The 21,797-nt window shown below is 42.4% G+C and overlaps 1 protein-coding gene across 1 annotated transcript in view; it reads left to right on the top strand.

The window, feature by feature from the left end:
• The window catches only part of DNAH14 (dynein axonemal heavy chain 14), a 1,144,348-nt gene that overhangs the window by 167,651 nt on the left and 954,900 nt on the right, over window positions 1–21,797 (top strand). Inside the window, exon 14 of the mRNA XM_078647362.1 lies at window positions 18,138–18,375. Within this exon, the coding sequence (XP_078503488.1) occupies window positions 18,138–18,375 (238 nt within the window). The remainder of the gene's footprint in view (window positions 1–18,137; window positions 18,376–21,797) is intronic.

Here is a 21,797-nt window from a genome sequence, read left to right on the forward strand (position 1 = left end):
CAAGATGGTCGCTATCTCCTACTAGCCGTCGCTAACTGGTGTTAGCAACAGCTAGGTAATACAGATATAATTTTATCTCCGCGAAGCGGAGCGCTGTTACAGATATATATCTTGTTTTTGAACGTTAATTTCTCAAAATGCACTGAAGCACATATATTGAGACATAGCAAAGGCACATCGGGCTACCAGTCCCTAGGAGATAGCGATGTTAGCGACTGTTTCCAGTCGCTAACATCTTGGCATGCCCACTTTGCATGTCATTAGTGATAAATATCACTCACATGCAAAGTGGGACCCAAGATGGTCGCTATCTCCTACTAGCCGTCGCTAACTGGTGTTAGCAACAGCTAGGTAATACAGATATAATTTTATCTCCGCGAAGCGGAGCGCTGTTACAGATATATATCTTGTTTTTGAACGTTAATTTCTCAAAATGCACTGAAGCACATATATTGAGACATAGCAAAGGCACATCGGGCTACCAGTCCCTAATATTTTACCAAGTTTCGTGCAAATCCATTCAGCCGTTCGATTATTATTATTATTTTTTTTTTTGCCCCGCGGGGCCCTTTTAAAACCTCCACATCAAACCTAGGGGGTCAGCGAGGATCTACTATGCCCCCTTATGGTCATTTGCCCCTTCGCTTTGGCCTCCTCTTGTCTCTCGATCCTACCGAGAGACAAGATGGCGGCCACTACGTACTGTTTGGAATGTTTACAGACACCGGAGAGCCAATCAGCTTCGCTTCGCAAAGCTCCGTAACGCGAAAAGTACGCGAAGCGGTGCGCTGTTACAGATATATATCTTTTTTTGAACGTTAATTTCTCAAAATCCACTGAAGCACATATATTGAGACCTAGCAAAGGCACATCGGGCTACCAGTCCCTACAATTTTGCCAAGTTTCGTGCAAATCCATTCAGCCGTTCGATTATTATTATTATTTATTTTTTTTGCCCCGCGGGGCCCTTTTAAAACCTCCACATCAAACCTAGGGGGTCAGCGAGGATCTACTATGCCCCCTTATAGTTATTTCCCCCTTTGTTTTGACCTCCTCTTGTCTCTCGATCCTACCGAGAGACAAGATGGCGGCCGCTACGGACTGTTTGGAATGTTGACAGACGCCGGAGAACCAATCAGCTTCGCTTCACAAAGCTCCGTTGCGCGAAAAGTAAGCGTCCTGGGCCGCTGCCCAGTCCTCTGTTACAGATATATATCTTTTTTTAAACGTTAATTTCTCAAAATCCACTGGAGCACATATATTGAGACCTACAAAAGGCACATCGGGCTACCAGTCCCTACAATTTTGCCAAGTTTCGTGCAAATCCATTCAGCCGTTCGGGCTAAAAGTGAGGCCAACCGCCCTATGGAAATTAATATGGGAAAAACGCGTTTTGGGACCCCCCTTTTTTCTCGGCCCCCACTGGACGAACCCCCCCCAAATTTTCAAGGGCTGCTCAGAAACAAAATGTGCCATTTTCCTGAAAATTTCAGCCAATTCCGTCCACAAACGCCAAAGTTATTAGACATAGAATTTTCAAAAAACCCATAGAGAAAAAATCCTAACTATATATACCTACTGGCGACCGCCAGTAGGTAATATATATATATATATATATATATATATATATATATATATATATATATATATATATATATATATATATATATATATATATCCCAAGGCTAATCTCCATCTTGCAAGGCAGATTATGAGGCGACACAGTGGGGTTAAAAAGGTTCACCATTTTCATTTATTTACATTTAGGCATGACGCGTTTCGGTAATGTCCTTTATCAAATGCCTTTTGGTAAAAAGTTGCCACTGGTGTTTGCAGTTCCGATGCTGCTTTTTTGTATGCTGCCATCTCACTAAAGTAGTTATGGTCATCTGGAAACCACGGCACGGAGTCACCTGTTGCCCCCTGAATAGGACTGCATCATCCAGCATGCAGTGTTTCTCTCATGCTGGCTTGTGGCTCCATTTGGTCGGTTTGTTCGTTCCTCTCCCGTTGGAGACCCAACCTGCAGCGTTTCCAGGCAGGAACTGCCCCACATGTTCTGGGCTATGAGGTGTGGTGTCCATTTTCCCTACCTCCCTGCCCCGCACAACCGATGACTTCAGGGTCGGAGAGGCTGGTGAAGTAACAGCTCCTCTTCATGCAGGTATGAACTGCCATTTGGCAGCGTGTCCTCTGGAATCACTGGAGTGTGAGGCGGTCGGGGAGTCTACGCAAATCCATAGCGACTCCCATGACACTTGTGGGAGGGCCATCCTCGGGTGTTGCAAGCACACGCTATTTATCCCAAGGCTAATCTCCATCTTGCGAGGCAGATTATGAGGCGACAAAGCGGGGTTAAAAAGGTTCACCATTTTCATTTATTTACATTTAGGCATGACGTGTTTCGGTAATGTCCTTTATCAAATGCCTTTTGGTAAAAAGTTGCCACTGGTGTTTGCAGTTCCGATTTAGCTTTTTTGTATGCTGCCATCTCACTAAAGTAGTTATGGTCATCTGGAAACCACGGCACGGAGTCACCTGTTGTCCCCTGAATAGGACTGCATCATCCAGCATGCAGTATTTCTCTAATGCTGGCTTGTGGCTCCGTTTGGTCGGTTTGTTCGTTCCTCTCCCGTTGGAGACCCGACCTGCAGCGTTTCCAGGCAGGAACTGCCCCACATGTTCTGGGCTATGAGGTGTGGTGTCCATTTTCCCTCACTCTCTGCCCCGCACAACCGATGACTTCAGGGTCGGAGAGGCTGGTGAAGTAACAGCTCCTCTTCATGCAGGTATGAACTGCCATTTATATATATATTTATATATGGCCAATTTGTTAGGTGCACAAGTAACCCCAAAATCTAAGAGAGGTTACTAGCTAGTCACTCCAATGCAAAGAAAGCTCTCGAGCTAGCCAACAGTGTTGAATACATGGCTGAATATGTAACAGAATTAAAAGGGCCTAGGGAGCAACCTGTTTATGAAATTAAAGACAAGGGTTAAGAAGTCTGCAAAGTGAGTGACATTGGTTGTGAATGTCTAAGAAGTCCCAGAGACACTCCTTAGCATATTGTTTTTATTGTTGAAATTCCAGCCACTTAGCCAACGGCAATGCTTGCCCAACCAGAAGCAGTGTATGCAGAAAATGTGGGAGAAAAGAACACTGTGTCAATGTCTGTAAGACATCCCAAAACAAACTAGTTACTTCTGCGAAGAGTTTAGGAATGAACACTGAAAAATTATTTTTTCATGTGCATGATGACATTAATACTGTATCACTTCCATCTTGCAAGATCCTAGAAGATGACCACAGAATCAAAGTTCTTGCTAACTCTTAGTAGCCCTTTGCAAGTATCCATGACAATGTATTCAACAAAACTTTTATTAATAATGAGTATATTCTATCTGAACATGTGATACTTAAGGGTGGTTATAACAAAGATCATATTCCCCTTCTTGGTATGAACACAATGTGAATTTTATTTTAGAGATGTGTCACTTTAGGTAGAGCGTAGTTACTAAACAAGAATCTAATTTGTTGGATTGGGGGCATCAAAAACAAATAAGCATATATCTTGACCGCAACATGTATCGACAATGTTTTACTCATAGGTAAATCCCTAAGTGATAATAGCATCTGCAGTGAATTCCATGAAGTATTTTTAGTCAATCTCTGTCACTTAAAGAATTTCAAGTAACAAATAAGGTTCAAAGAAGAGACCAATCTTATCTCTCACAAAGTTCACCCAATTCCCAAATTAACTAAGAAACCACTTGAAGAAGATATCAGTAAACCTATGAGAGAAGTGATAATTTAGCCCATTCAAGCCTTTGTCTGGCTTACTCACTCTGTGTTGGTCCAGAAGTTGAAAGATGGGGTCTTCAAACTATGCGTTTTGATTCAAAGAATTTAAACTGAACCATTTGGATTGCCCTCCATCCCCTTACCCAATATTAGGGCTTTCATTTAAATAGAGAAGCCTCTTGTTTCAGCATTTTTGACCTATCTGCAGCCTACTAACTACCAGGTTCAACTCCTTTCTCACTCTAGACATTTCACAACTTTTATTGCACCCTTGAGTGTCTTCAGATACTGCCACATACACTTTGGCCTTTCTTCTGCCCCCATGGTCTTCCAGTGCATCAACAAGCAGATTCTGAAAGGCATCTGAGGAGTTGGCTGCTTTCAGGATGACTTCTTAATTTTGGGGGTTGATGTCCTTGACCACAGCAGCATTTGAAGGAAGTTCTTCAAAGATTAATAGAAGTCGGTTTGGCCATACATAGAGATAAATTCCAGATTGAGGGTAGGATCAGCCACCTACCGGGGACACACAATCTCAAAGTTCAACGAGAAACGCAAAGTTGGTTTAGTCAAAGCTGCGATAACATAGAAAATTTAAATTATTTTTAAGGCCTGCAGAATTATATTCTTAATGTGTACAAAGGTTTCCAAATATTGCTCACTCTTTCAGAAAGCTCTTAAAAAAGAATGTATAGTATGTTTGGACCCGGAGACCCAAAATGCTTTCACCTTAGATTGGGATTTCCGAAGCACCTACTCTAGTATGTTTTGACTTTAGAAGGAAGAACATCTTAACCAACCGCATCAGCACCAAATGGATGAAGGCTACTTTATCGAAAGTCATTGATGACAAAAAAGTGTGATAGCATTTCCTTCACGATCTCCAAAAGATTCAGAAAATAACTACTCAGTAGTTTAAAAAGAAGATTAAGCATGCTTTTGGGCCATTAAACATTTTACATTTTTCCTAAGGAGTCTAGCATTTGTGGTTTATATGGATCACAGGTGGCTGAATCGTGCTTTCACCCCCAAAGTATCAGTATGCACGACCCCCAGAGTTTCTACGTGGCTAGTAGGCTACAATTTTTCTTGGACTATCTGCCAAGCTTAAGAGAGCTAGCGACTGACTGCTTTTCCCGCTTACCCATGGAGAAGAACTTGAAAGATATTGGCCTAGAAGTCACATTAAGTGGTCTAAAAAAGTGACTGATATCAAGTGGAAGAGCACAATGAAATCATGAAACCTATTAAGGAGTTCCTCCTTTGAAATTGACTTTCCAAACTGGAGTTAAATGAAACATGGAACACATATTCGGAAGTTAAGGATGAGTTGAGCATTCAGGGTGGTAGACTAGCACAGGGTATAAAAATCACACGCCCTCAACCGTGAGGGAGAAATTAGTTGATTTAGTGCATTAAGACCAATTGGGTCGAAGTCTTAACTAAAAGTAGAGTTAGGAGTCGTAATTGATGAGAATAAATGGATTCCATGATCACAAAGTAAGGGATTGTGTTTTGTACATGTAGCGATAAGGTTAAGGTCCCCAACAAACCTCCATTGAGTCCCATAGAAGTGCCTGACTGACTCTGGTGTACAGTTGCTTTAAATATCATAGAACCAGTGAAAACGATGGGACCTGAAGAAAGAATTATCTTGGTTCTTGTTAGCTATGATTCTAAGGCAGTGATACTTAAACCACGGCCCAGGGCCGCGTGTAGCCCGCTTGACCTATACCTGTGCCCCCCCCCCCCGGTGAACAGTAGCACAAGCTCCTGTTTCCTTGCTGGGGACTAATATTCAGAATTTTTTTTAAATAAACAGGCAATCATTTATTTGCAGGTCAAATGAAGTACCTACTGTGGTGTCCTGGACCACTTAACTTTAGTTAAACTGCAAATAAATGTTTTCCAGTTTATTTAAAAACATGTTAGACTTCCTTACACAATCCCTGACCCACCCAGGACCCCTTACCCCCACAGTGCGGCCCTCGGTCACACCACAGACTATACGTTGTGGCCCCTTCGTCTAAAGGAACCATACCAATTTCTCAGATATCTCCGTGGGGAGATACTGGGGCCAGATTTAATGATACTAGGTTGTATATCCCCATTATCCCACAGGCGCAGGACCTGATGACCAAATCCCTCTTCCCATTACTTTTCAGGCAAGTGAACTTCTCACACTGAACCCTTGTAAGAACAGTCCATCTGCCACTAGCATGGAACAAATAAGGGGCCCATTTTCATGCAACACCTGTAAATGCACCATACCCGGGCCATCCCCGGAAATAATATGCCTTCCTGATATGCCCCCAATGGGAACTTCTATCTTTAAAGGGGGACTTATTAATGCATCGTTCTATGTGCAGCCATAGCCAAGACATCAAGGATTTAATCCTTGATCTGGACTTGGATATCCTTTTTATTACCGAAACATGGCTGAATGATAATAGCAACCCTGATCTCGCGACCGCTCTCCCTTCTGGTTTTACCATTCTGAGGCAAGATAGGCCAAAGGGAAGAGGGGGAGGGGTAGCCGTGCTTCTTAGATCCACAATGAAGTTTCATACGTTCAATATAGACTCCCTTAAAGGGGCAGAAAGCATTGGCTTTTCCATCATGCTAAATGCTTATGCTTCTTTTTCTGGAGGTCTAATCTATCGCCCCCCAGGAAGTGCTACCACATTCTTGGACTCACTGAGTGACTCCTTAGGACAGCTCTTATTACGCTACCCCCATTTCACACTGTTGGGTGATTTTAACCTACAGTTAGAATCTAAAACGGATGCCCAAGCCCTCAATCTTCAGCAGACTTTAGAGATCTTTGGCTTACACCAGATGGTAGGCGCACCCACTCACTGCGCTGGGCACACACTGGATGGTGTTTGCTCCAATTTCCCCCCTCTGGAGGTCCAGTTACCTATTCCGCAAATCTGGACAGACCACAGTTTTATTCCTTTTAATATCTGTATTTGTCGTATTCGTAAGTCGATGCAGGTCAACCATCAACCTCCTATGAATGTTAGTTGGAGGGCAGTGGAGGAAAGCTTGAAGGGTGTTCCCATCCACCAATCACAAATCCTGACTATGACTGGAGACGTAACACAAGACAACAAACTCTTCCACACCTGGATGACCCAGGTTTCTAAAGAACGGGCACTGCCAAAACGTCCACCTGGTAAAGAGCGAAGAGGAAAACATAATGCACCCTGGTTCTCACCAATATTGGCTGAGAAACACTTATTGTGTAAGCAAAGTGAACGAAAGTGGCGCAAAACGTATGACCATACAGCCAAAGCCTTCTACATCCAACAAAGAAGACTATATCACTCTAGCATTAAAATAGCGAAAAAGGAATATTATATAAAAGCTATTAAAGAAGCACATCAAAAACAATAAATGGTCTTTTCCATCGTCAAATCTTTCACCCATCCTAAATCCCTTCAGCCTGAAATCCCGCCCTCTCTAACTTTCTGTAATCAAATTTCAGACTATTTCGAGATGAAGATTGAACAGATCCAGAGAGATTTTTCGACACCTCTCCGGATGAGTAACTCCGATAAGGGTGAGACCAGTGCTCACTCTCTTAGGGCATTTAAGCCGGTATCGCTGCTCCAATCCCGGGGCGCAATTCTGGCCTGTAAATCAGGGGCTCCATCGGACTCATGTCCTCCACGGATACTCCATCAGATAATTGATGTGATTAATCCAACCATTAATGAAATTATCAACACCTCACTTAGTTCAGGAACGGTTCCACTAGATTGGAAAACAGCAATACTTAAACCCCTAATGAAAAAGTCCACTAAATCCCCAACGGACCTGTCTAATTTGCGTCCAATATCCCTCCTTCCAGTCCCGGGCAAGATAACGGAACAGATGGTCTATCGTGAGCTAAAAGACTTTGTAGACACTCATAACATTCTCCATCCCAAACAATCAGGGTTCCGCCCCAGGCACTCGACTGAAACTGCTCTCATTGAGCTTACTGATTCAATTAAGTTTCTGCAAGATGAAGGGAAAAGCGCCGTCTTGATACTATTAGACCTCACCGCGGCGTTCAACACCATCTCTCATACTATACTGATCAGTAGGCTGAGAGAGAATGGGATCACAGACATGGCCCTAGCATGGATTATCTCATTTCTGACAGATAGATCTCAAATCACCGCTCTGGGCCCCTTCCTCTCAGAGGAAAAAAAGGTAACTTCAGGAGTCCCTCAGGGCTCGATTTTGAGCCCCTTATTATTTAATATTTATATGATTCCCCTTATTACTTTAATTGAGTCATACGGCATTTTAGTCACTTCATACGCCGATGAGACCCAATTAATTGTGCCCCTTGAAAAGAACTCGGATGAGGCAGAACAGAATTTAAAAAACTGCCTGACAGAAGTATTTCAATGGATGGATAAAAACCACTTAAAATGTAATTCAAATAAGACCGAGATTCTCCCCTTAGGGAAAAATGTGCATTTTTGTCCCAGCAAATGGTGGCCAGATGGCTCGCCCATCCCGCCCCAGGCTGTGGAATCAGCCAGAAATTTGGGAGTCATATTTGACTCAACCCTCACTTTTGACCAGCATGTGAGAAATGTGGCAGGGAGCTGCTTCGGCATTATTAAATCATTAAAGAAGTTCTTCGATTTCCTTCCAATGGACTCTAGGAAGGCGGTGGCAGTTGCTTTAATACTCTCCCGGCTAGACTATTGTAATGGATTGATGGCCGGGGGAAAGAAGGCAACACTGAAGAAGCTTCAGAGCGTGCAATACGCTGCGGCCAGATTGGTTCTGAAACTACCGAGACGCGCCTCAGCTTCTCAGGCCCTTAAGAACCTACACTGGTAACCCTTGCACAAAAGGATCCTGTTTAAAATTCTGATGATAACATTTAGAGCTCTTAATCACACAGGTCCGAGGTATCTTACCAAGAGATTCACTTGTTACAATCCACACAGAAAATTGAGATCATCAGGGGGCAACCTGGTGACGGTACCTAGAATCCATTATAAAACCAAGGGAGGAAAAACTTTGACTTTCCTGGCCTCTAAGGCATGAAATGCAATGCCCAAGGACCTCAGACTTTTAGAGAAAAATCAGTCTTTAGAAAACAACTGAAAACTTGGATCTTCAGTCTGTCCGATCCCTTTGTTATGGCTGCCATATAATTCCACCTACGTACATGAAAGTTCTACAGCGCCAGGATGCTCCTTTCGGAGCGATAGTTGCGCTCTACAAATAACATATACAAATACAAATACAAATACATTAGATAACTGGGATTGCAAGTTATTTTCGAAAAATATCTGGCCCCAGTAATATTAGGTCCAGTTCCGCATGATTTCCTGGGGAAATAAAGGACCCAAATTTGCAAACATTTACCACTTTTTAGTGCAGGTGGTAAATGTAGTACAGGTCTTTTCTGTCTCACTTGGTGGGGTGGAAAGGGGTCAGGATTGTAGGAGGGCAGGTTGCTTTTTACTTTAGCTTGCCAGTCCTTGTTCTGCTCTACCCAGCTGAAAGACGCAGACGGACGAGGACCAGTTGCAAAAACTACCCACACCCCATGCACCTCTGCAGAAAAGTCTAGTTATGATGTCTCTTGCCCATGAATTATCGGGTCTGGAGTTTGCAGACCTGATAATTCCGAGCTCAGACATACCAGGAAAGACGTAGTTGCCTGGCGAAGTATCCTGTCTGGGGTTACCATCCTGGGAAATTCATAATGAGGCCCTAAATGGGTTGTGGACAAAGTTGTGAACCACACTCCTACACAAGTGTTAATTGAACTTTTGAGGGAAGAGGCCATAGATGAGATCAGAGTGACTGACAATTGTGAACAGTTCTCATCTAATCACATGAACATTTTAAGTGAAATGGTAAAGTTACATCAAAAGACTACTTTATATATCCTTAGGGCAAATAGGATGGTTGAGAGAATAAACCGTATCATAAAGGAGTGTTTACAGCTATACAGGTTGATGGGATTCTTGGTAAAGTTGACTTACAAGACATGCCTGGGTTATACCATAGCAAACCACATTTGTTAATAAAAGTTTCCCTTTTTTGGGTCGTTAAAGAGAAGGAAAGCGTCAACCAAATTAGCACCCTCCTGATTGGGGTTAAATCCAATTGATGAAGTTGATAGTGAAAGCATCATGGGGAATGTGCATGGCCATCAAAGCAAGAGTAAAGATCTCTCTGCCAACCATAAAGGGGTACTTTCAGAGCTTGTAAAGTTGGAAATATAGTGCAAGTCAAGCAACCCAAAGCCCACAGTGGTAAACCTTCTATTTGCACTCCTCTCTTGAGGATTGTATGGGTAGGGAGTCATTTTGCAAGACTAGAGAACGGACAGACATGGAGCATGGATACAATCTTCTCAGCTCCATTATGGACAACCACGATGTAGAAAAAATGTGAAGGAAACCTTAACCATGAAGAAAACTGTATGCCCAGTGATCTACTAGGAAGAAGTGGAAGCCTAGGTGGTTAAATGTTTTCGTCTTGCCCCTGTCTTTTCCTCATCCATTCTGGGAACTCTGCTGTAATTCATCATAACTTACTGTCTTTTGTTTCATACACCAGGAGTGCTTGTCTTTTGTTTCACTCATGTTGTCTTAACAATGCATTGCTATTTATTTATTTTTCCTGGAAGGGAATGGACCTTTGCTTCGTCATGCCAGTGTTGTCTTAAACTTTAACATGTAATCATTCCATTAATTCCACATATAATTTCAAAAAGGTCATTTTCCTCCTAGCTTTTATAAATCATTATTCTTCCTGTAGTGTATACTGATTGTGCATAAAGATAAGAATGCTGCACGGCCCTTATAGATGCCAACATCATTACATAGGCCATTAAATGCCCACAGGTTGAAGTTTGGAAATGGCACTTATTGTCAGGGGTGTGTTTCCATTCAGCACCCAGGAGGCACTTTTCTACCTCTGTTGAGTCCATACTCGACAATGTGCAGCCTCAATGTCCATTGACTTTATTACTTTCTTAATCCAAGTTCACAGTCTCCATCACAAGGTTTCTTCAACGCTCTTTTGTTGAAGGTGTTAATTTTCTCAAGTCCTATCCAGAAGCTGCTGGCCTCTAGATCCAGTGGTTCCTTCTGCAGGTTCTTTTCTTGAGGCACCATCCCCACAACTGTCAGTGTGCGTGGGTACAGTGTGCTTCCCCTTGATGTCATGCAGCTACATTACTTTCTCGTCAGTGCTGCTGCATGTATGTCAGGCAGTGCATAGCAAACGCAGGGCCTTTCTATGGTCCTATTCTCTGTAACAGTTACGAAGTGAACACCAAGTATGGGAGCTCAAGATGAAGTTGAGGCAAAAAACACTTACTAGTTGTGTAAGATTCTCTTCAAGCAGGGATTAAATGAATGAATCCACAGCAGGCATGTTGAGAAGGTTACTTTATTCCAGTATAAGAGGATCCGAGCCATCTCCTAACGGCTTCTCTGGCCAGCTGCTCCTCTCTTCACATTCTGATTCCACCACGACATACCTATCATTGCAAAGTCTCCCTAGGCATGACATCACCATCATTGACTCAGATACCACATACCTCCCTCCTTTAACAAACCAGACAAAACAAACTATATACATGTAATTATAAAAACCAAAATAATAAGTGAATAAACAATTCAATTACTCAAGACATTTGAGAAATCAATACAATTCATGAGTGAAACAGGTAAAAACAGTAAGCGTAAGAAAGTATTAAATACAAGACATATTCTAAACAAAATCCTTCAAATACTCAAGTTTTCTCACTTCTCAACAAGACATTCTTGGCCCAATTTTCCCTTGAGGGTCAATAACGTCCCCTCTTTTTCCCAAGGCCCTCCCCAATTTCCCTTAAGAGAGAATTCAGATGGAGCATTGTACACCACCACTCTGCCAAGGTTCCAAATGTGATGATCTTGTGTCTTCACAGCAGTATCAAAAACTTTGATAACTTTGATAAGTTCTAAACATTTTGCTCCTTCACCAGCTCTCCCAGGACTTTTGATCATTACCAAATCACCCACAGCAACCACAGTTTTTTAACAGCTTTTCTCTTATCAAAATAAAATGTTCTTTCCAACACTTTTCTTACTTCCTTTTCACCAGAGGGCTGTACAGCTCTACTCCCTCCCCCTTATTTCCAATTCAAAATTCCTCGCCCAAGAAGGCTCAATCAAGGAAATAGGGTGTCTCCCTCTAAACAGCTCAAACTGAGACTTCCCAGTTGTGCAATGGAGTGTCAACCTATACTATTCAATTTTCTTTCCCACCTCCTCCTTCTACTTCAAAGAATTGGTCTTTGCAAGCATAATGGTTTCTTTGAGAGCCCTGTTTAATTGTTCCACCATGCCATTTGTCTCAGGAGGATAGAGTGCACAATTATTGTGTGCTATGCGACGTGCCTTCAAATATTCTTCCATCTCCTTTGAAACCTATTGTCAGTTAGAAGAGTTTCAGGAATACATTCACTTGCTATGAGACTGCACAAGAAACCCACAACTTGTTTGGTTTCAACACTCATACTTCAGGCCACCATGAATAGAAGTCCACCACAACCAACACATAGGTTTGATGACCCTCGCTATGAATTGGACCAAGGATGTCCAAAGGAATCTCCTTCCATGGCCCAGAGGGACGTTGTCTCACCAACATAGGCTGTACCCTAGGTTTTTTAGATTTCTAACTCAAAGAGCATGGCAAACAATCTTGTATCTTCCTTTGAACCTGTATGTCCATTCCTGTCCACCAATACGACTGACACAATCTCTTCTTTGTTTTGGACATGTCCAAATGAGATTTATGAGCCAAGTCCATTGGTTGTTCACATCAATTAACAGGAGGCACTAGCCGAGTACCCCAAAACAAAAGAGCACAACATTTATTCAACTCATCCCTCACACCCCAAAATGTGTTACATAGGATCAGAGTCCAAGTTTTCACGCCATTGCTCCTCTGAAATCACATTATTCTCCAACACACACACAAACTCAGCCTCCTCATCAAGCATATCAGCATCACTTTGTCCATGGTTCTCTTTCTAGACCAACCTGGATAACCTGTCGACAATACCATTCTCCACCCCAGGATGTACTTCATGTCAAAATCGAACTCTTGCACAGCTATCACCCACTTGGTTATTCCCCCTGAAACTGAGTAAATCCCCTTCTTCGTAAAAATCTCACAGAGGGGTTTGTGGTCAGGTCTAACCTTAAACTTCACACCCCACAGACATTTCTTCAACTTCTGGATGGCCCAAAACACCGCAAGAGCCTCTTGCTCAATCACTGAATACCTGGGTCAGCCTCTTTCAATCCGTGAAAAATAAACATGATGGTATTCATCCCATCATCACTGCCTTCCTGCTGCAAAACTGTGCTCAAACCCTTAAGGCTGGCATCAGTAATGATGACTGATTTCCTCCGAGGACCAAAATTCTTGAATTTGGGGGCTGCACTGAGGTTTTCCTTCAAAAGCACAAACTCCCTTTCACAAGTTTCATCCCACAAAAACGTCATACTTCTCTTCAATAACTGCCTCATGTTGACGCTCAATTCTGCAAAATTTTCCACAAATTTATCATAATACTCAATCATCCCCAAAAATGTCATGAGTTCTTTCCACAAAGAGGGAGATCACATGCATTCAATGGTATTAACCAGCTCAGCTTTGGGAGTTATCCCATCACCAGTGATTGTGTGACCCAAATAATGAGTGGTAGTAGTGGCAAACTTGCATTTATCTGCATTGATAATAAGATTGGAACTACCCAACCTACCCATAAGCTCCCTAAGATGGACATTATGTTCTTCCAAATCCTTGCCAAAGACAAGAATATCATCTTGATACACACAGACACCCACAACCCCATTTAGTACTTTTTCCATGACACGTTGAAAAACCGATGCCGCTGATACCAAACCAAAAGGCAGTCAAACATATCTAAAAGTACCCAAAGGGGTAATAAATGCTGTGTAATCTCTGGAAGATTCCCTTCAGCTCAACCTGGTGATAGGTCTAGGTGGGATCGATGGTGCTAAACACTTTTGCACCCCCAAGTAACAACAATTCTGAAATATTGGGGTGAGGATACCTATCATTAATGACATTCTGGTAGAGGTGCCACAGTCGTAAACTGCCATTAGCCTTGCAACCTGCAGCCACCGGTGCAAGCGACTCTGTTCCCTCTACTTCCTCTATCATCCCTCCAGCCTTACGTTTCTCAATCTCCTTCTGATCTCTGAGGGTATGGGGATATTCCTAACCTTACAACTTACAGGTTGAGCCCCTGCCACCAATCACATTTCATGCTGATAATCTTTCAAGCAATCAAGATTCCCTCTGAACATATTAGGAAAGTCATTCCTTATTTCACCAACAACATCAACCTCAGACAAACCATTCTCTAGAACGAAATCCACTCTTTCCTTAAGTCAAATGGGAGGATCACAATTGGGGTCTAACATGACACCAAGATCACAAAAAACCTGGGCATTTCGATAGACAATAGGCTTACGTTTATCCCTTAAACCAATGCCATCGTGTCTGCCTCTCACTTCCTGATAAAAAAAATCAGGAAGGTACTTCCCTATATTCCGGAGGAAACCAGGGAAGTGGTCATCGCCTCCCTGATACAGTCCAAGTTGGATTACTGCAACGGGCTGTATTTGAACGCCCAAACGCAGTGCCTGAGAAAACTTCAGGCTGTCTAAAACTCGGCGGCTCGTCTACTGCTGAGTCTACCCCGGCACACATCCATTTCAGAAGAGATTCGGAAGCTTCATTGACTCCCAGTGAGGCAGCGTATCAATTTAAAGCACTCTGTGTGGCTTTTAAAGCCTTGACACAGAAGGGTCCACTGTTCATGAGGGAGCTTTTTGCTTGGTATCTGCCAGGCAGATCTCTCCGTTCCTCAGGGGCAAAATTCCTTGCAGTGCCAAGGATTCGAACTCTGCACTGGGGAGGACGGAGCTTCCAACACGGCACCTCTAGGCTGTGGAACATGCTGCCACCAGAAATTAGTAAGGCTAGCTCTCTTCTGGGCTTTAGAAAAAATTTGAATACCTGGTTGTTTCAGTGAGGGGGGCTGGCGGGGTGTCTGTTCATGGTTCTAGCGCCGAGACACCATTTTGGTATTCGTGCGCTTTATAAATTTCATTATCATTATCATTATCATTATCATGTATCCAACTTGTGATACTGTCCCCCTTTTCAGAGACATAAATCTTGCCCGAGACATGTCATTCCTTATACTCAATCAGTCCCTTAAAATAACCTTGTAGGCGTATCGCTCACCCCGTATGCATATGGGGTAATATCAGGTTTTAACAATTCAATCTTCTTTTCTAATTTCTCCTGGAAAAACATCTTTGAGACAATCATGATCTTTGCAACAGAGTCAATGAGTAATTTGGTTGGTTCTCCCTCAACCAAAATGGTATCAATAGGGCTACGTTTAGTTTTCTTCCCAAACAGCTCCAAACAGCTTTTCTGGCCAACTGCTGCTCTCTTCACAATCATATTCCACCTTGACATACCTATCATTCCAAAGTCTCCCGAGGCCTGACATCACCATCATTGACTAAGATACTACAAGGTTCAAATCCAGGATTTGCAGTCACACCTGACATTCCCCAGTGCATTTGAGGTGTACCTTGGTAGAGCAGGGTGCTGAAATACCCAGGTAACTAATCCAGTTATAGCCAGGTGTTGTTTCAGGGCATATCTCTGTGCTAAATTATGGTTCTTAACTTGGGTGAAACTAATGTTGAGTTTCTGGGGTACATGCTACACCCATATTGTGCTACATGCTCACTACACTTCCTGAGTAGGCCATTCTGAGAGCAAATAGTTTCCAAACCACACATAATCAGGCATAAATGCTGTAGCTAAAAAATCTGCATACTCAGGCCTGGAATAATGTGTAAGGAGACACAGATGTGTGCACTGGGGACTTGGGGGATACAGAGTAGAGCTTCCTTTGCTCATGTCATGTGTGCTTAACCTAAGGAACCTATGCCATTGTGGCACATGGTATCATGCAGTTTAGACATCACAACTGGCTCATGCAAACACCATGATCACACACTAAAAAGGGTGGCATTGATTTGACATGCGAGAAACTGAACCCATGACCCATGGATTTCATCTGGGTTTGGAGAAAATTGCATTATCACACTCCCTTCCCACCTTTGAGACAACGCACCAGAGAAAACTCACATCCAGCACACAAGAGCCTACATGGCAACAATGAACATACAGCTGAAAGACTCCATCTTGCTCCTTACTGGTACAAAACACATGGCCCCTGAACGCATTTATCTGGTTGTCGGGTACTGCACAAAATGCGCACTCCTTCCCCCTTCGACAGAATCACTGCCTTAGGGAAAACAATCAAACACCAGACTGATGTCTGCATATCAGTGTACTCATCAGCAAGCACACACCACCCTATTCACACTTACAGGTATTGGGAGGGACAACAAAAGCACCAGCATTAAGAAATATCCACCATGTTGAAAGCCCTTCCGCAGAAAATGTCCGGGTGCACACCAAGAATTCCACCAGTATCAAAGCAGCATTTAAATTGTAGATGTTACATAAAACATATACACCATAATACACTTTCACAAGACATGTAAAAATTACACATCTATCAAGATTTTAGGCTGCTTGATAATTTTGAGTGGGTATCCTAGCCAGCCAGTGTATATGCTTCCCCTCATTGAGGATTATAATCTGGATTGTGCGCTTTTATTAGAGTTAGTCAATGGACTCAATAAGGGCTAATTAGTTACCTTACATGCCATCAGCACTGAGTTACTTTTGATATGTTCACAGCACATGGTGAGGAAAATGAAACACAGTGATGGATGGTGGAAATTAGGCAAGGCTGAAATAAGTCTGGCCCCACAGAACATAAGTCCTAGGCATGATTTTTGATTGTCAAACTTGAAATTTGAGAATAATATCAGCTTTTTGACTTGACCATGTAGCTTCTATAGCCAGAAGTTAGCTACGTTAAAGCCTTTCTTATCTGAATAAAACCGGGCCATGATTTCTAGAACATAATAATATCAGGCCTAGATATGTGCTGAATTATCTTTGCTGGGGCTTCTCAAATTATCCTTAGCTGGCTTCAGGACATTCACAACTTGGCAGCTTGCACTGTGGTAGGCTTTTCTTTGTGAGATCATGTAGACGCTATGCAGGGGAGATTACAATGTCTCCACATTATTAACAGGATCAAATTTTGTTCTTTAAATTACTCTATAAAATTGTCACCATAGAGAGCCATTCATTTGGGAAAAAGACTCGGGGAGGATGTCAAGATCCCAGAGAAAGTGTTGTCTCAAAATCACAAGAGTTATGGTCAGAACTATCAATGATAAAATGATCAAGGTGATGCTAGTCATATGGTATAATGACCTTCCAAGGGAATTGAGGACCATCTGTGCCCTGGATAATTTTGTGAGGCAGTTAAATACATTTTTATTAGTGGGTTAAAGTTGTGTTCTCATGAGTGCTGGTTGCTGATGAAAACAAACTGCCATCTCACTAATTAACTTTCAAAGCATTTTCCTTGCAACTTTGGTGGTCGTTGTATGTTGGCATTTTTTTTTTACTCAAAACAACTTAGAAGGGGGTCAAATATTTAGTTTTTAATGTGAAAGACCGCATGCAGAAAAATTGGCAAACAAATGGTTTTAATCCAGAAATACGGAAAAAAAATACTTTGGAATCCCTACTGAAGGCAATGTCGACCAGAATATATAACACTCTGCTTTCTCAGTCTCCTCGCTAGAAATGGAAAAGTATTCTTCAGTTTCCACTTCCCTCCCATTAGGAAACTAGATTTGAAGGCTACGGAGCAGGGATAATAATGTATGGACATCAGGAGTAGAGTAGGCAGTGTGGAATATTTTTATGTTTGATGAGTTAAGGAATCAGGTCTTTGGTTTAGTCATGGAGTACTGTAAAGGATATTAAAACGTATTTGTAATATTCAGTAATCTTCGGGATAGCATAGCCCAAAAAAAGACCTTCATCTAAGTTTTAAATGCAAATACGCACTAAAAACACTTCATTGATAATAAATCAGCAGTAGATTAAAAAAGCAGAACATACATTTTCTGTTGTTGTTTATCTTATTTTACTGGTGATAAAAGAACCAAGAAGAACAGAGGTAATTTTCTGTCGTTATTACAGTTGATAATGAGGCCTATCTTATAAAATATCATCTATATAATAAAAATAATTTCTTAAAATAATGTATTATGTATAACCAATTACCCTAATGACTTTTAATCCAACAAACTAGGTGCTGGTCGACATCAAAAAGCAAAAAGAAGTAGAGCTCGAGGTTGCACCAGTGTTTTACGTAAACGTTACATTAAAGATGGCCGCTAAAGCAAATGATTCGCCCGAATATCAAAAGTTTAAAAAGAATGACAACCAGACCCACGGTACCAGCAAGAGACAACAAGACGCAGCATCTGGAAATGTGAAGAAGCAGGTGACATTCAGACCCAGCAGTCCAGGAAATGTCAACATTCCGGGTAAAGCGAAAAAATATGTTTTATTAGGAAAAATTATATTTTTAATAAATCTGTAGCTAAACAGCGTGCTCACACATGAACAGATTGTAGCTGAAATAATCAAAAGCCTAAGCAAAGAAAATTAGGACAACATATGCCTCAGTGGTACTTAACAGCAATAGCCTGAAAGATATGTGTGATCCTAGATGCAAGAGAACCCCAGGCCTTTTTAAAGGTGGGTACCAGTGAATTAATATTATTGAAAAACATTGTTTGAAAGACCAGTAGGAAGTGGAAAAAACTGTGTTGAATATACATAAAGAGGCTATTGAGCTCAATGTCAATGTTTATTAGTCATGTAGTTAATTATAACCATTACATGATATAAAAATGTGCTGTTTAACTTGTGCACACTTGATTAAAAAAAAAAAGAACGTTCTTGAACTAAGGTCACATCCACAATCAAGATTTAATCGGATAAGAAAATAGGAACTGTCTAATACTGAGAACACTTAATTAAAATGTTATGTTATTGTCATTTATATAGCGCCAAATCACCAATGCTCTCTATGCAATTGTGAGAAACGTAAAACCCTACCAGAGCAACACTGCCCGAAACTCAATCAATCTAACTGAGGCTTAACCAAAAGCCTGAATAAACAAAAGAGTCCTTAGTTTCCTGCTGAAGGAGAGAAGGGAAACTTCCCTACGCAAGCTTTCCCGTAGCTTGTTCCAAAGCTGAGGTATCATCACAGAAAAAGCTCGACCCCCAAGGTGGCTGTATCAAACCGCAGAATGGCCAACAGACTTGCCTCGGATGAACGGAGGCATCGCCCTGGCACATAACTCTTCAGCCGTTCCTTGATGCAGTCACGTGCCATTTGTGCAGGGCTGTATGTGCAATACACTGGCCCTTGAACCTAGCCCTCTGCTTGAGTGGAAGCCAGTGAAGCTGTTGCAGCAGTAGTGTAACATGTGCTCTCCTAGGGAGTTTGAAGATTAATCTTGCTGCATCGTTCATAACCGCCTGAAGCTTCCCTGATAGTTTATCAGATAGCCCAATATAAAGCGTGTTACCGTAGTCCAGTCATGACACAATTAGTGCTGACACTACGGTATGCATGGTGGAAAAGGACAGGAGGGGTACACGTTTCTGGAGTTGCCTCATAAGGCCCACATAATTCCCCACCACAGCGGTCACCTGATTGTTCAGTGTTAACCTGTCGTCCAACCTGATGCCCAAGCTCTTCACAACTGGCATCGGTATCGGAGTAGTATCTAGCTCTTGTGGCCAGAAGGAGTTGGACCGGGGGTTGCCCCCTGTGGTAATAACTAATACCTCTGTCTTGTCCGGATTTACCTTCAGTGAATTGGTGGTCATCCACTTCATAGTGGACCGGAAGATATTCTGTACGTTAGACTGTACCTGTGTAGAGCTGTTGATTAGTTGCGTTTCGTCGGCGTAGTTGAACACAAGACATTCTAATTTTGCCAGCTCTTCCACGAGTGGCTGCAAATAGATCCTATCAAAGACCCCGAGTGGTCTACAGCATGCCCTGCCCATTTTTGACAAATTTTGTGTGGACCACAGATTGGAAATGAATATAGCTAAAACCAAGCTTATGGTCTTTAATCCCCATCGTAGTTTTAAAGGCAAGATCACCTTGAATGGTCGTCCACTAGAGGTGGTCAATGCTTTTACATATCTAGGGATTTTTGTGGCAAAGGACAGTAGATGGTCACAACACATAGATATGGCGGTATTAAGGCATAGGCAACTTGCAGGAGCCCTTAATCTGGAGCACAAAAGGTCCCTAACTAAACCAATAAAACCCGTACTTCAGGTGTACGAGGCTAAGGCTCTTAGCTCAGCGCTGTATGGGGCTGAGTTGTGGGGGTATGAGAAACTGAAGCCCCTGATGACTTCCGAAAACAAGTTTTTCCGAAGCATCACTGGACTTCCCGTGAGTACTCCCTTGCTCCCTTTGAGGTATGACCTGGGAAGGAAGTCCATTCAGGATCTAGCAAGGCTCCGCCCTGTCCTATACTGGCGGAGGATCTGGACTACTCCGGAGCTCCTCCATTATGCGACAGGTTTCCTGGACATTATTAAATCTGATGTCTTCCATAAAGTAAGGTGGCTGAACGAATTTAGAGACACCTTGGTTGCACTAGGCCTGCAAATCCTATGGGAAAACCCGGCGAATGCAGAATTTCCATCCAAAACAACTATCAAGGAAATTTACTGGGAAAAGGTGGCTCTCCGAGATTGGAATGATGTAGACTCTACTTCTATGGCTGGAAGATTCTTAGAGGCAAAACTTATTCCATGCTTAGAGCCCTATTGGGATGTAATTAACAAACCAGGGGACAGGAAGCTTTTTTTCCAACTTAGAGCTGGTTCCCTTCCCCTTAGGTCTCTGACTGTTAGGTGGGACAATCGAGCCAGTAGTAATTGCCCCTCATGCAGCGATCACAAAGAGACTATTGGCCACTTTCTATTTGCTTGCCCGGCATATGAATTGCCAAGGCGAGCCTGGCTAATTCCATTATGTAAGTCTTTTGGCACTACGAGCAGTACTGTAGCCCTAAGAATAATATGCACTAGCACTTTACCACTGATCTTTGTAGCTACTGCCAAATATTTAGGTTGGGCATGGGTGGTTAGACTTAAGCTTTACGGGCCAGATGTAGGTGAAATAGATTTACCGATTTTAAATTACCGAATTTTACCGATTCGGTAATTAAAAATCGGTAAATCTATGGGGTCGACATGTAGGTATTCCAGATGTGCTGGAATACCGAATCGGATGATTTCGGTATTTACCGATTCGGTAAATACCGAATCGGTAATGCCCATGCATTCCTATGGGCTTTGAAGCCCATAGGAATGAATGGGCATTACCGATTCGGTATTTACCGAATCGGTAAATACCGATTTTCACAAGGGTGCAGGGGGTGTCACTTTGACACCCTCTGGCACCCCCAAAACAGGCTCGGGTGCCATGTGGCAGGCATACATGCCCTAAGGGCAGGTCTGCCTGTCACATGGCATAGGTGTGCATGCACATATGTGCATGCACACCGGAATCGGTATTTTACCATCAAATTGGATTTGATGGTAAAATACCGATTCGGTAAGGCTCCTGGGACTCTGAAGAGTCCCACCTACATATGGGTGGCTCAGATTCGGTAAATTTACCGATTTTTTATTTTACCGAATCGGTAAAATTACCGAATCGGTAATTTTACCGATTCGGTAAAATAAAGCCCCCTACATGCCAATCACCTATTTACCGATCGGTAACGGCCGAAAATACCGATTTTCGGCCGTTACCGACCGACCTACATCGGGCCCTACGATACTGAATGATGACTAACTCTGTCTGCAAAAAATGTTTTAGATTTGTTAGTCAATGCATTAAACGAGTGCTCGTAATTTA

The sequence above is a fragment of the Lissotriton helveticus genome, chromosome 6 (assembly GCF_964261635.1).
Source record: "Lissotriton helveticus chromosome 6, aLisHel1.1, whole genome shotgun sequence".
NCBI lineage: Eukaryota > Metazoa > Chordata > Amphibia > Caudata > Salamandridae > Lissotriton > Lissotriton helveticus.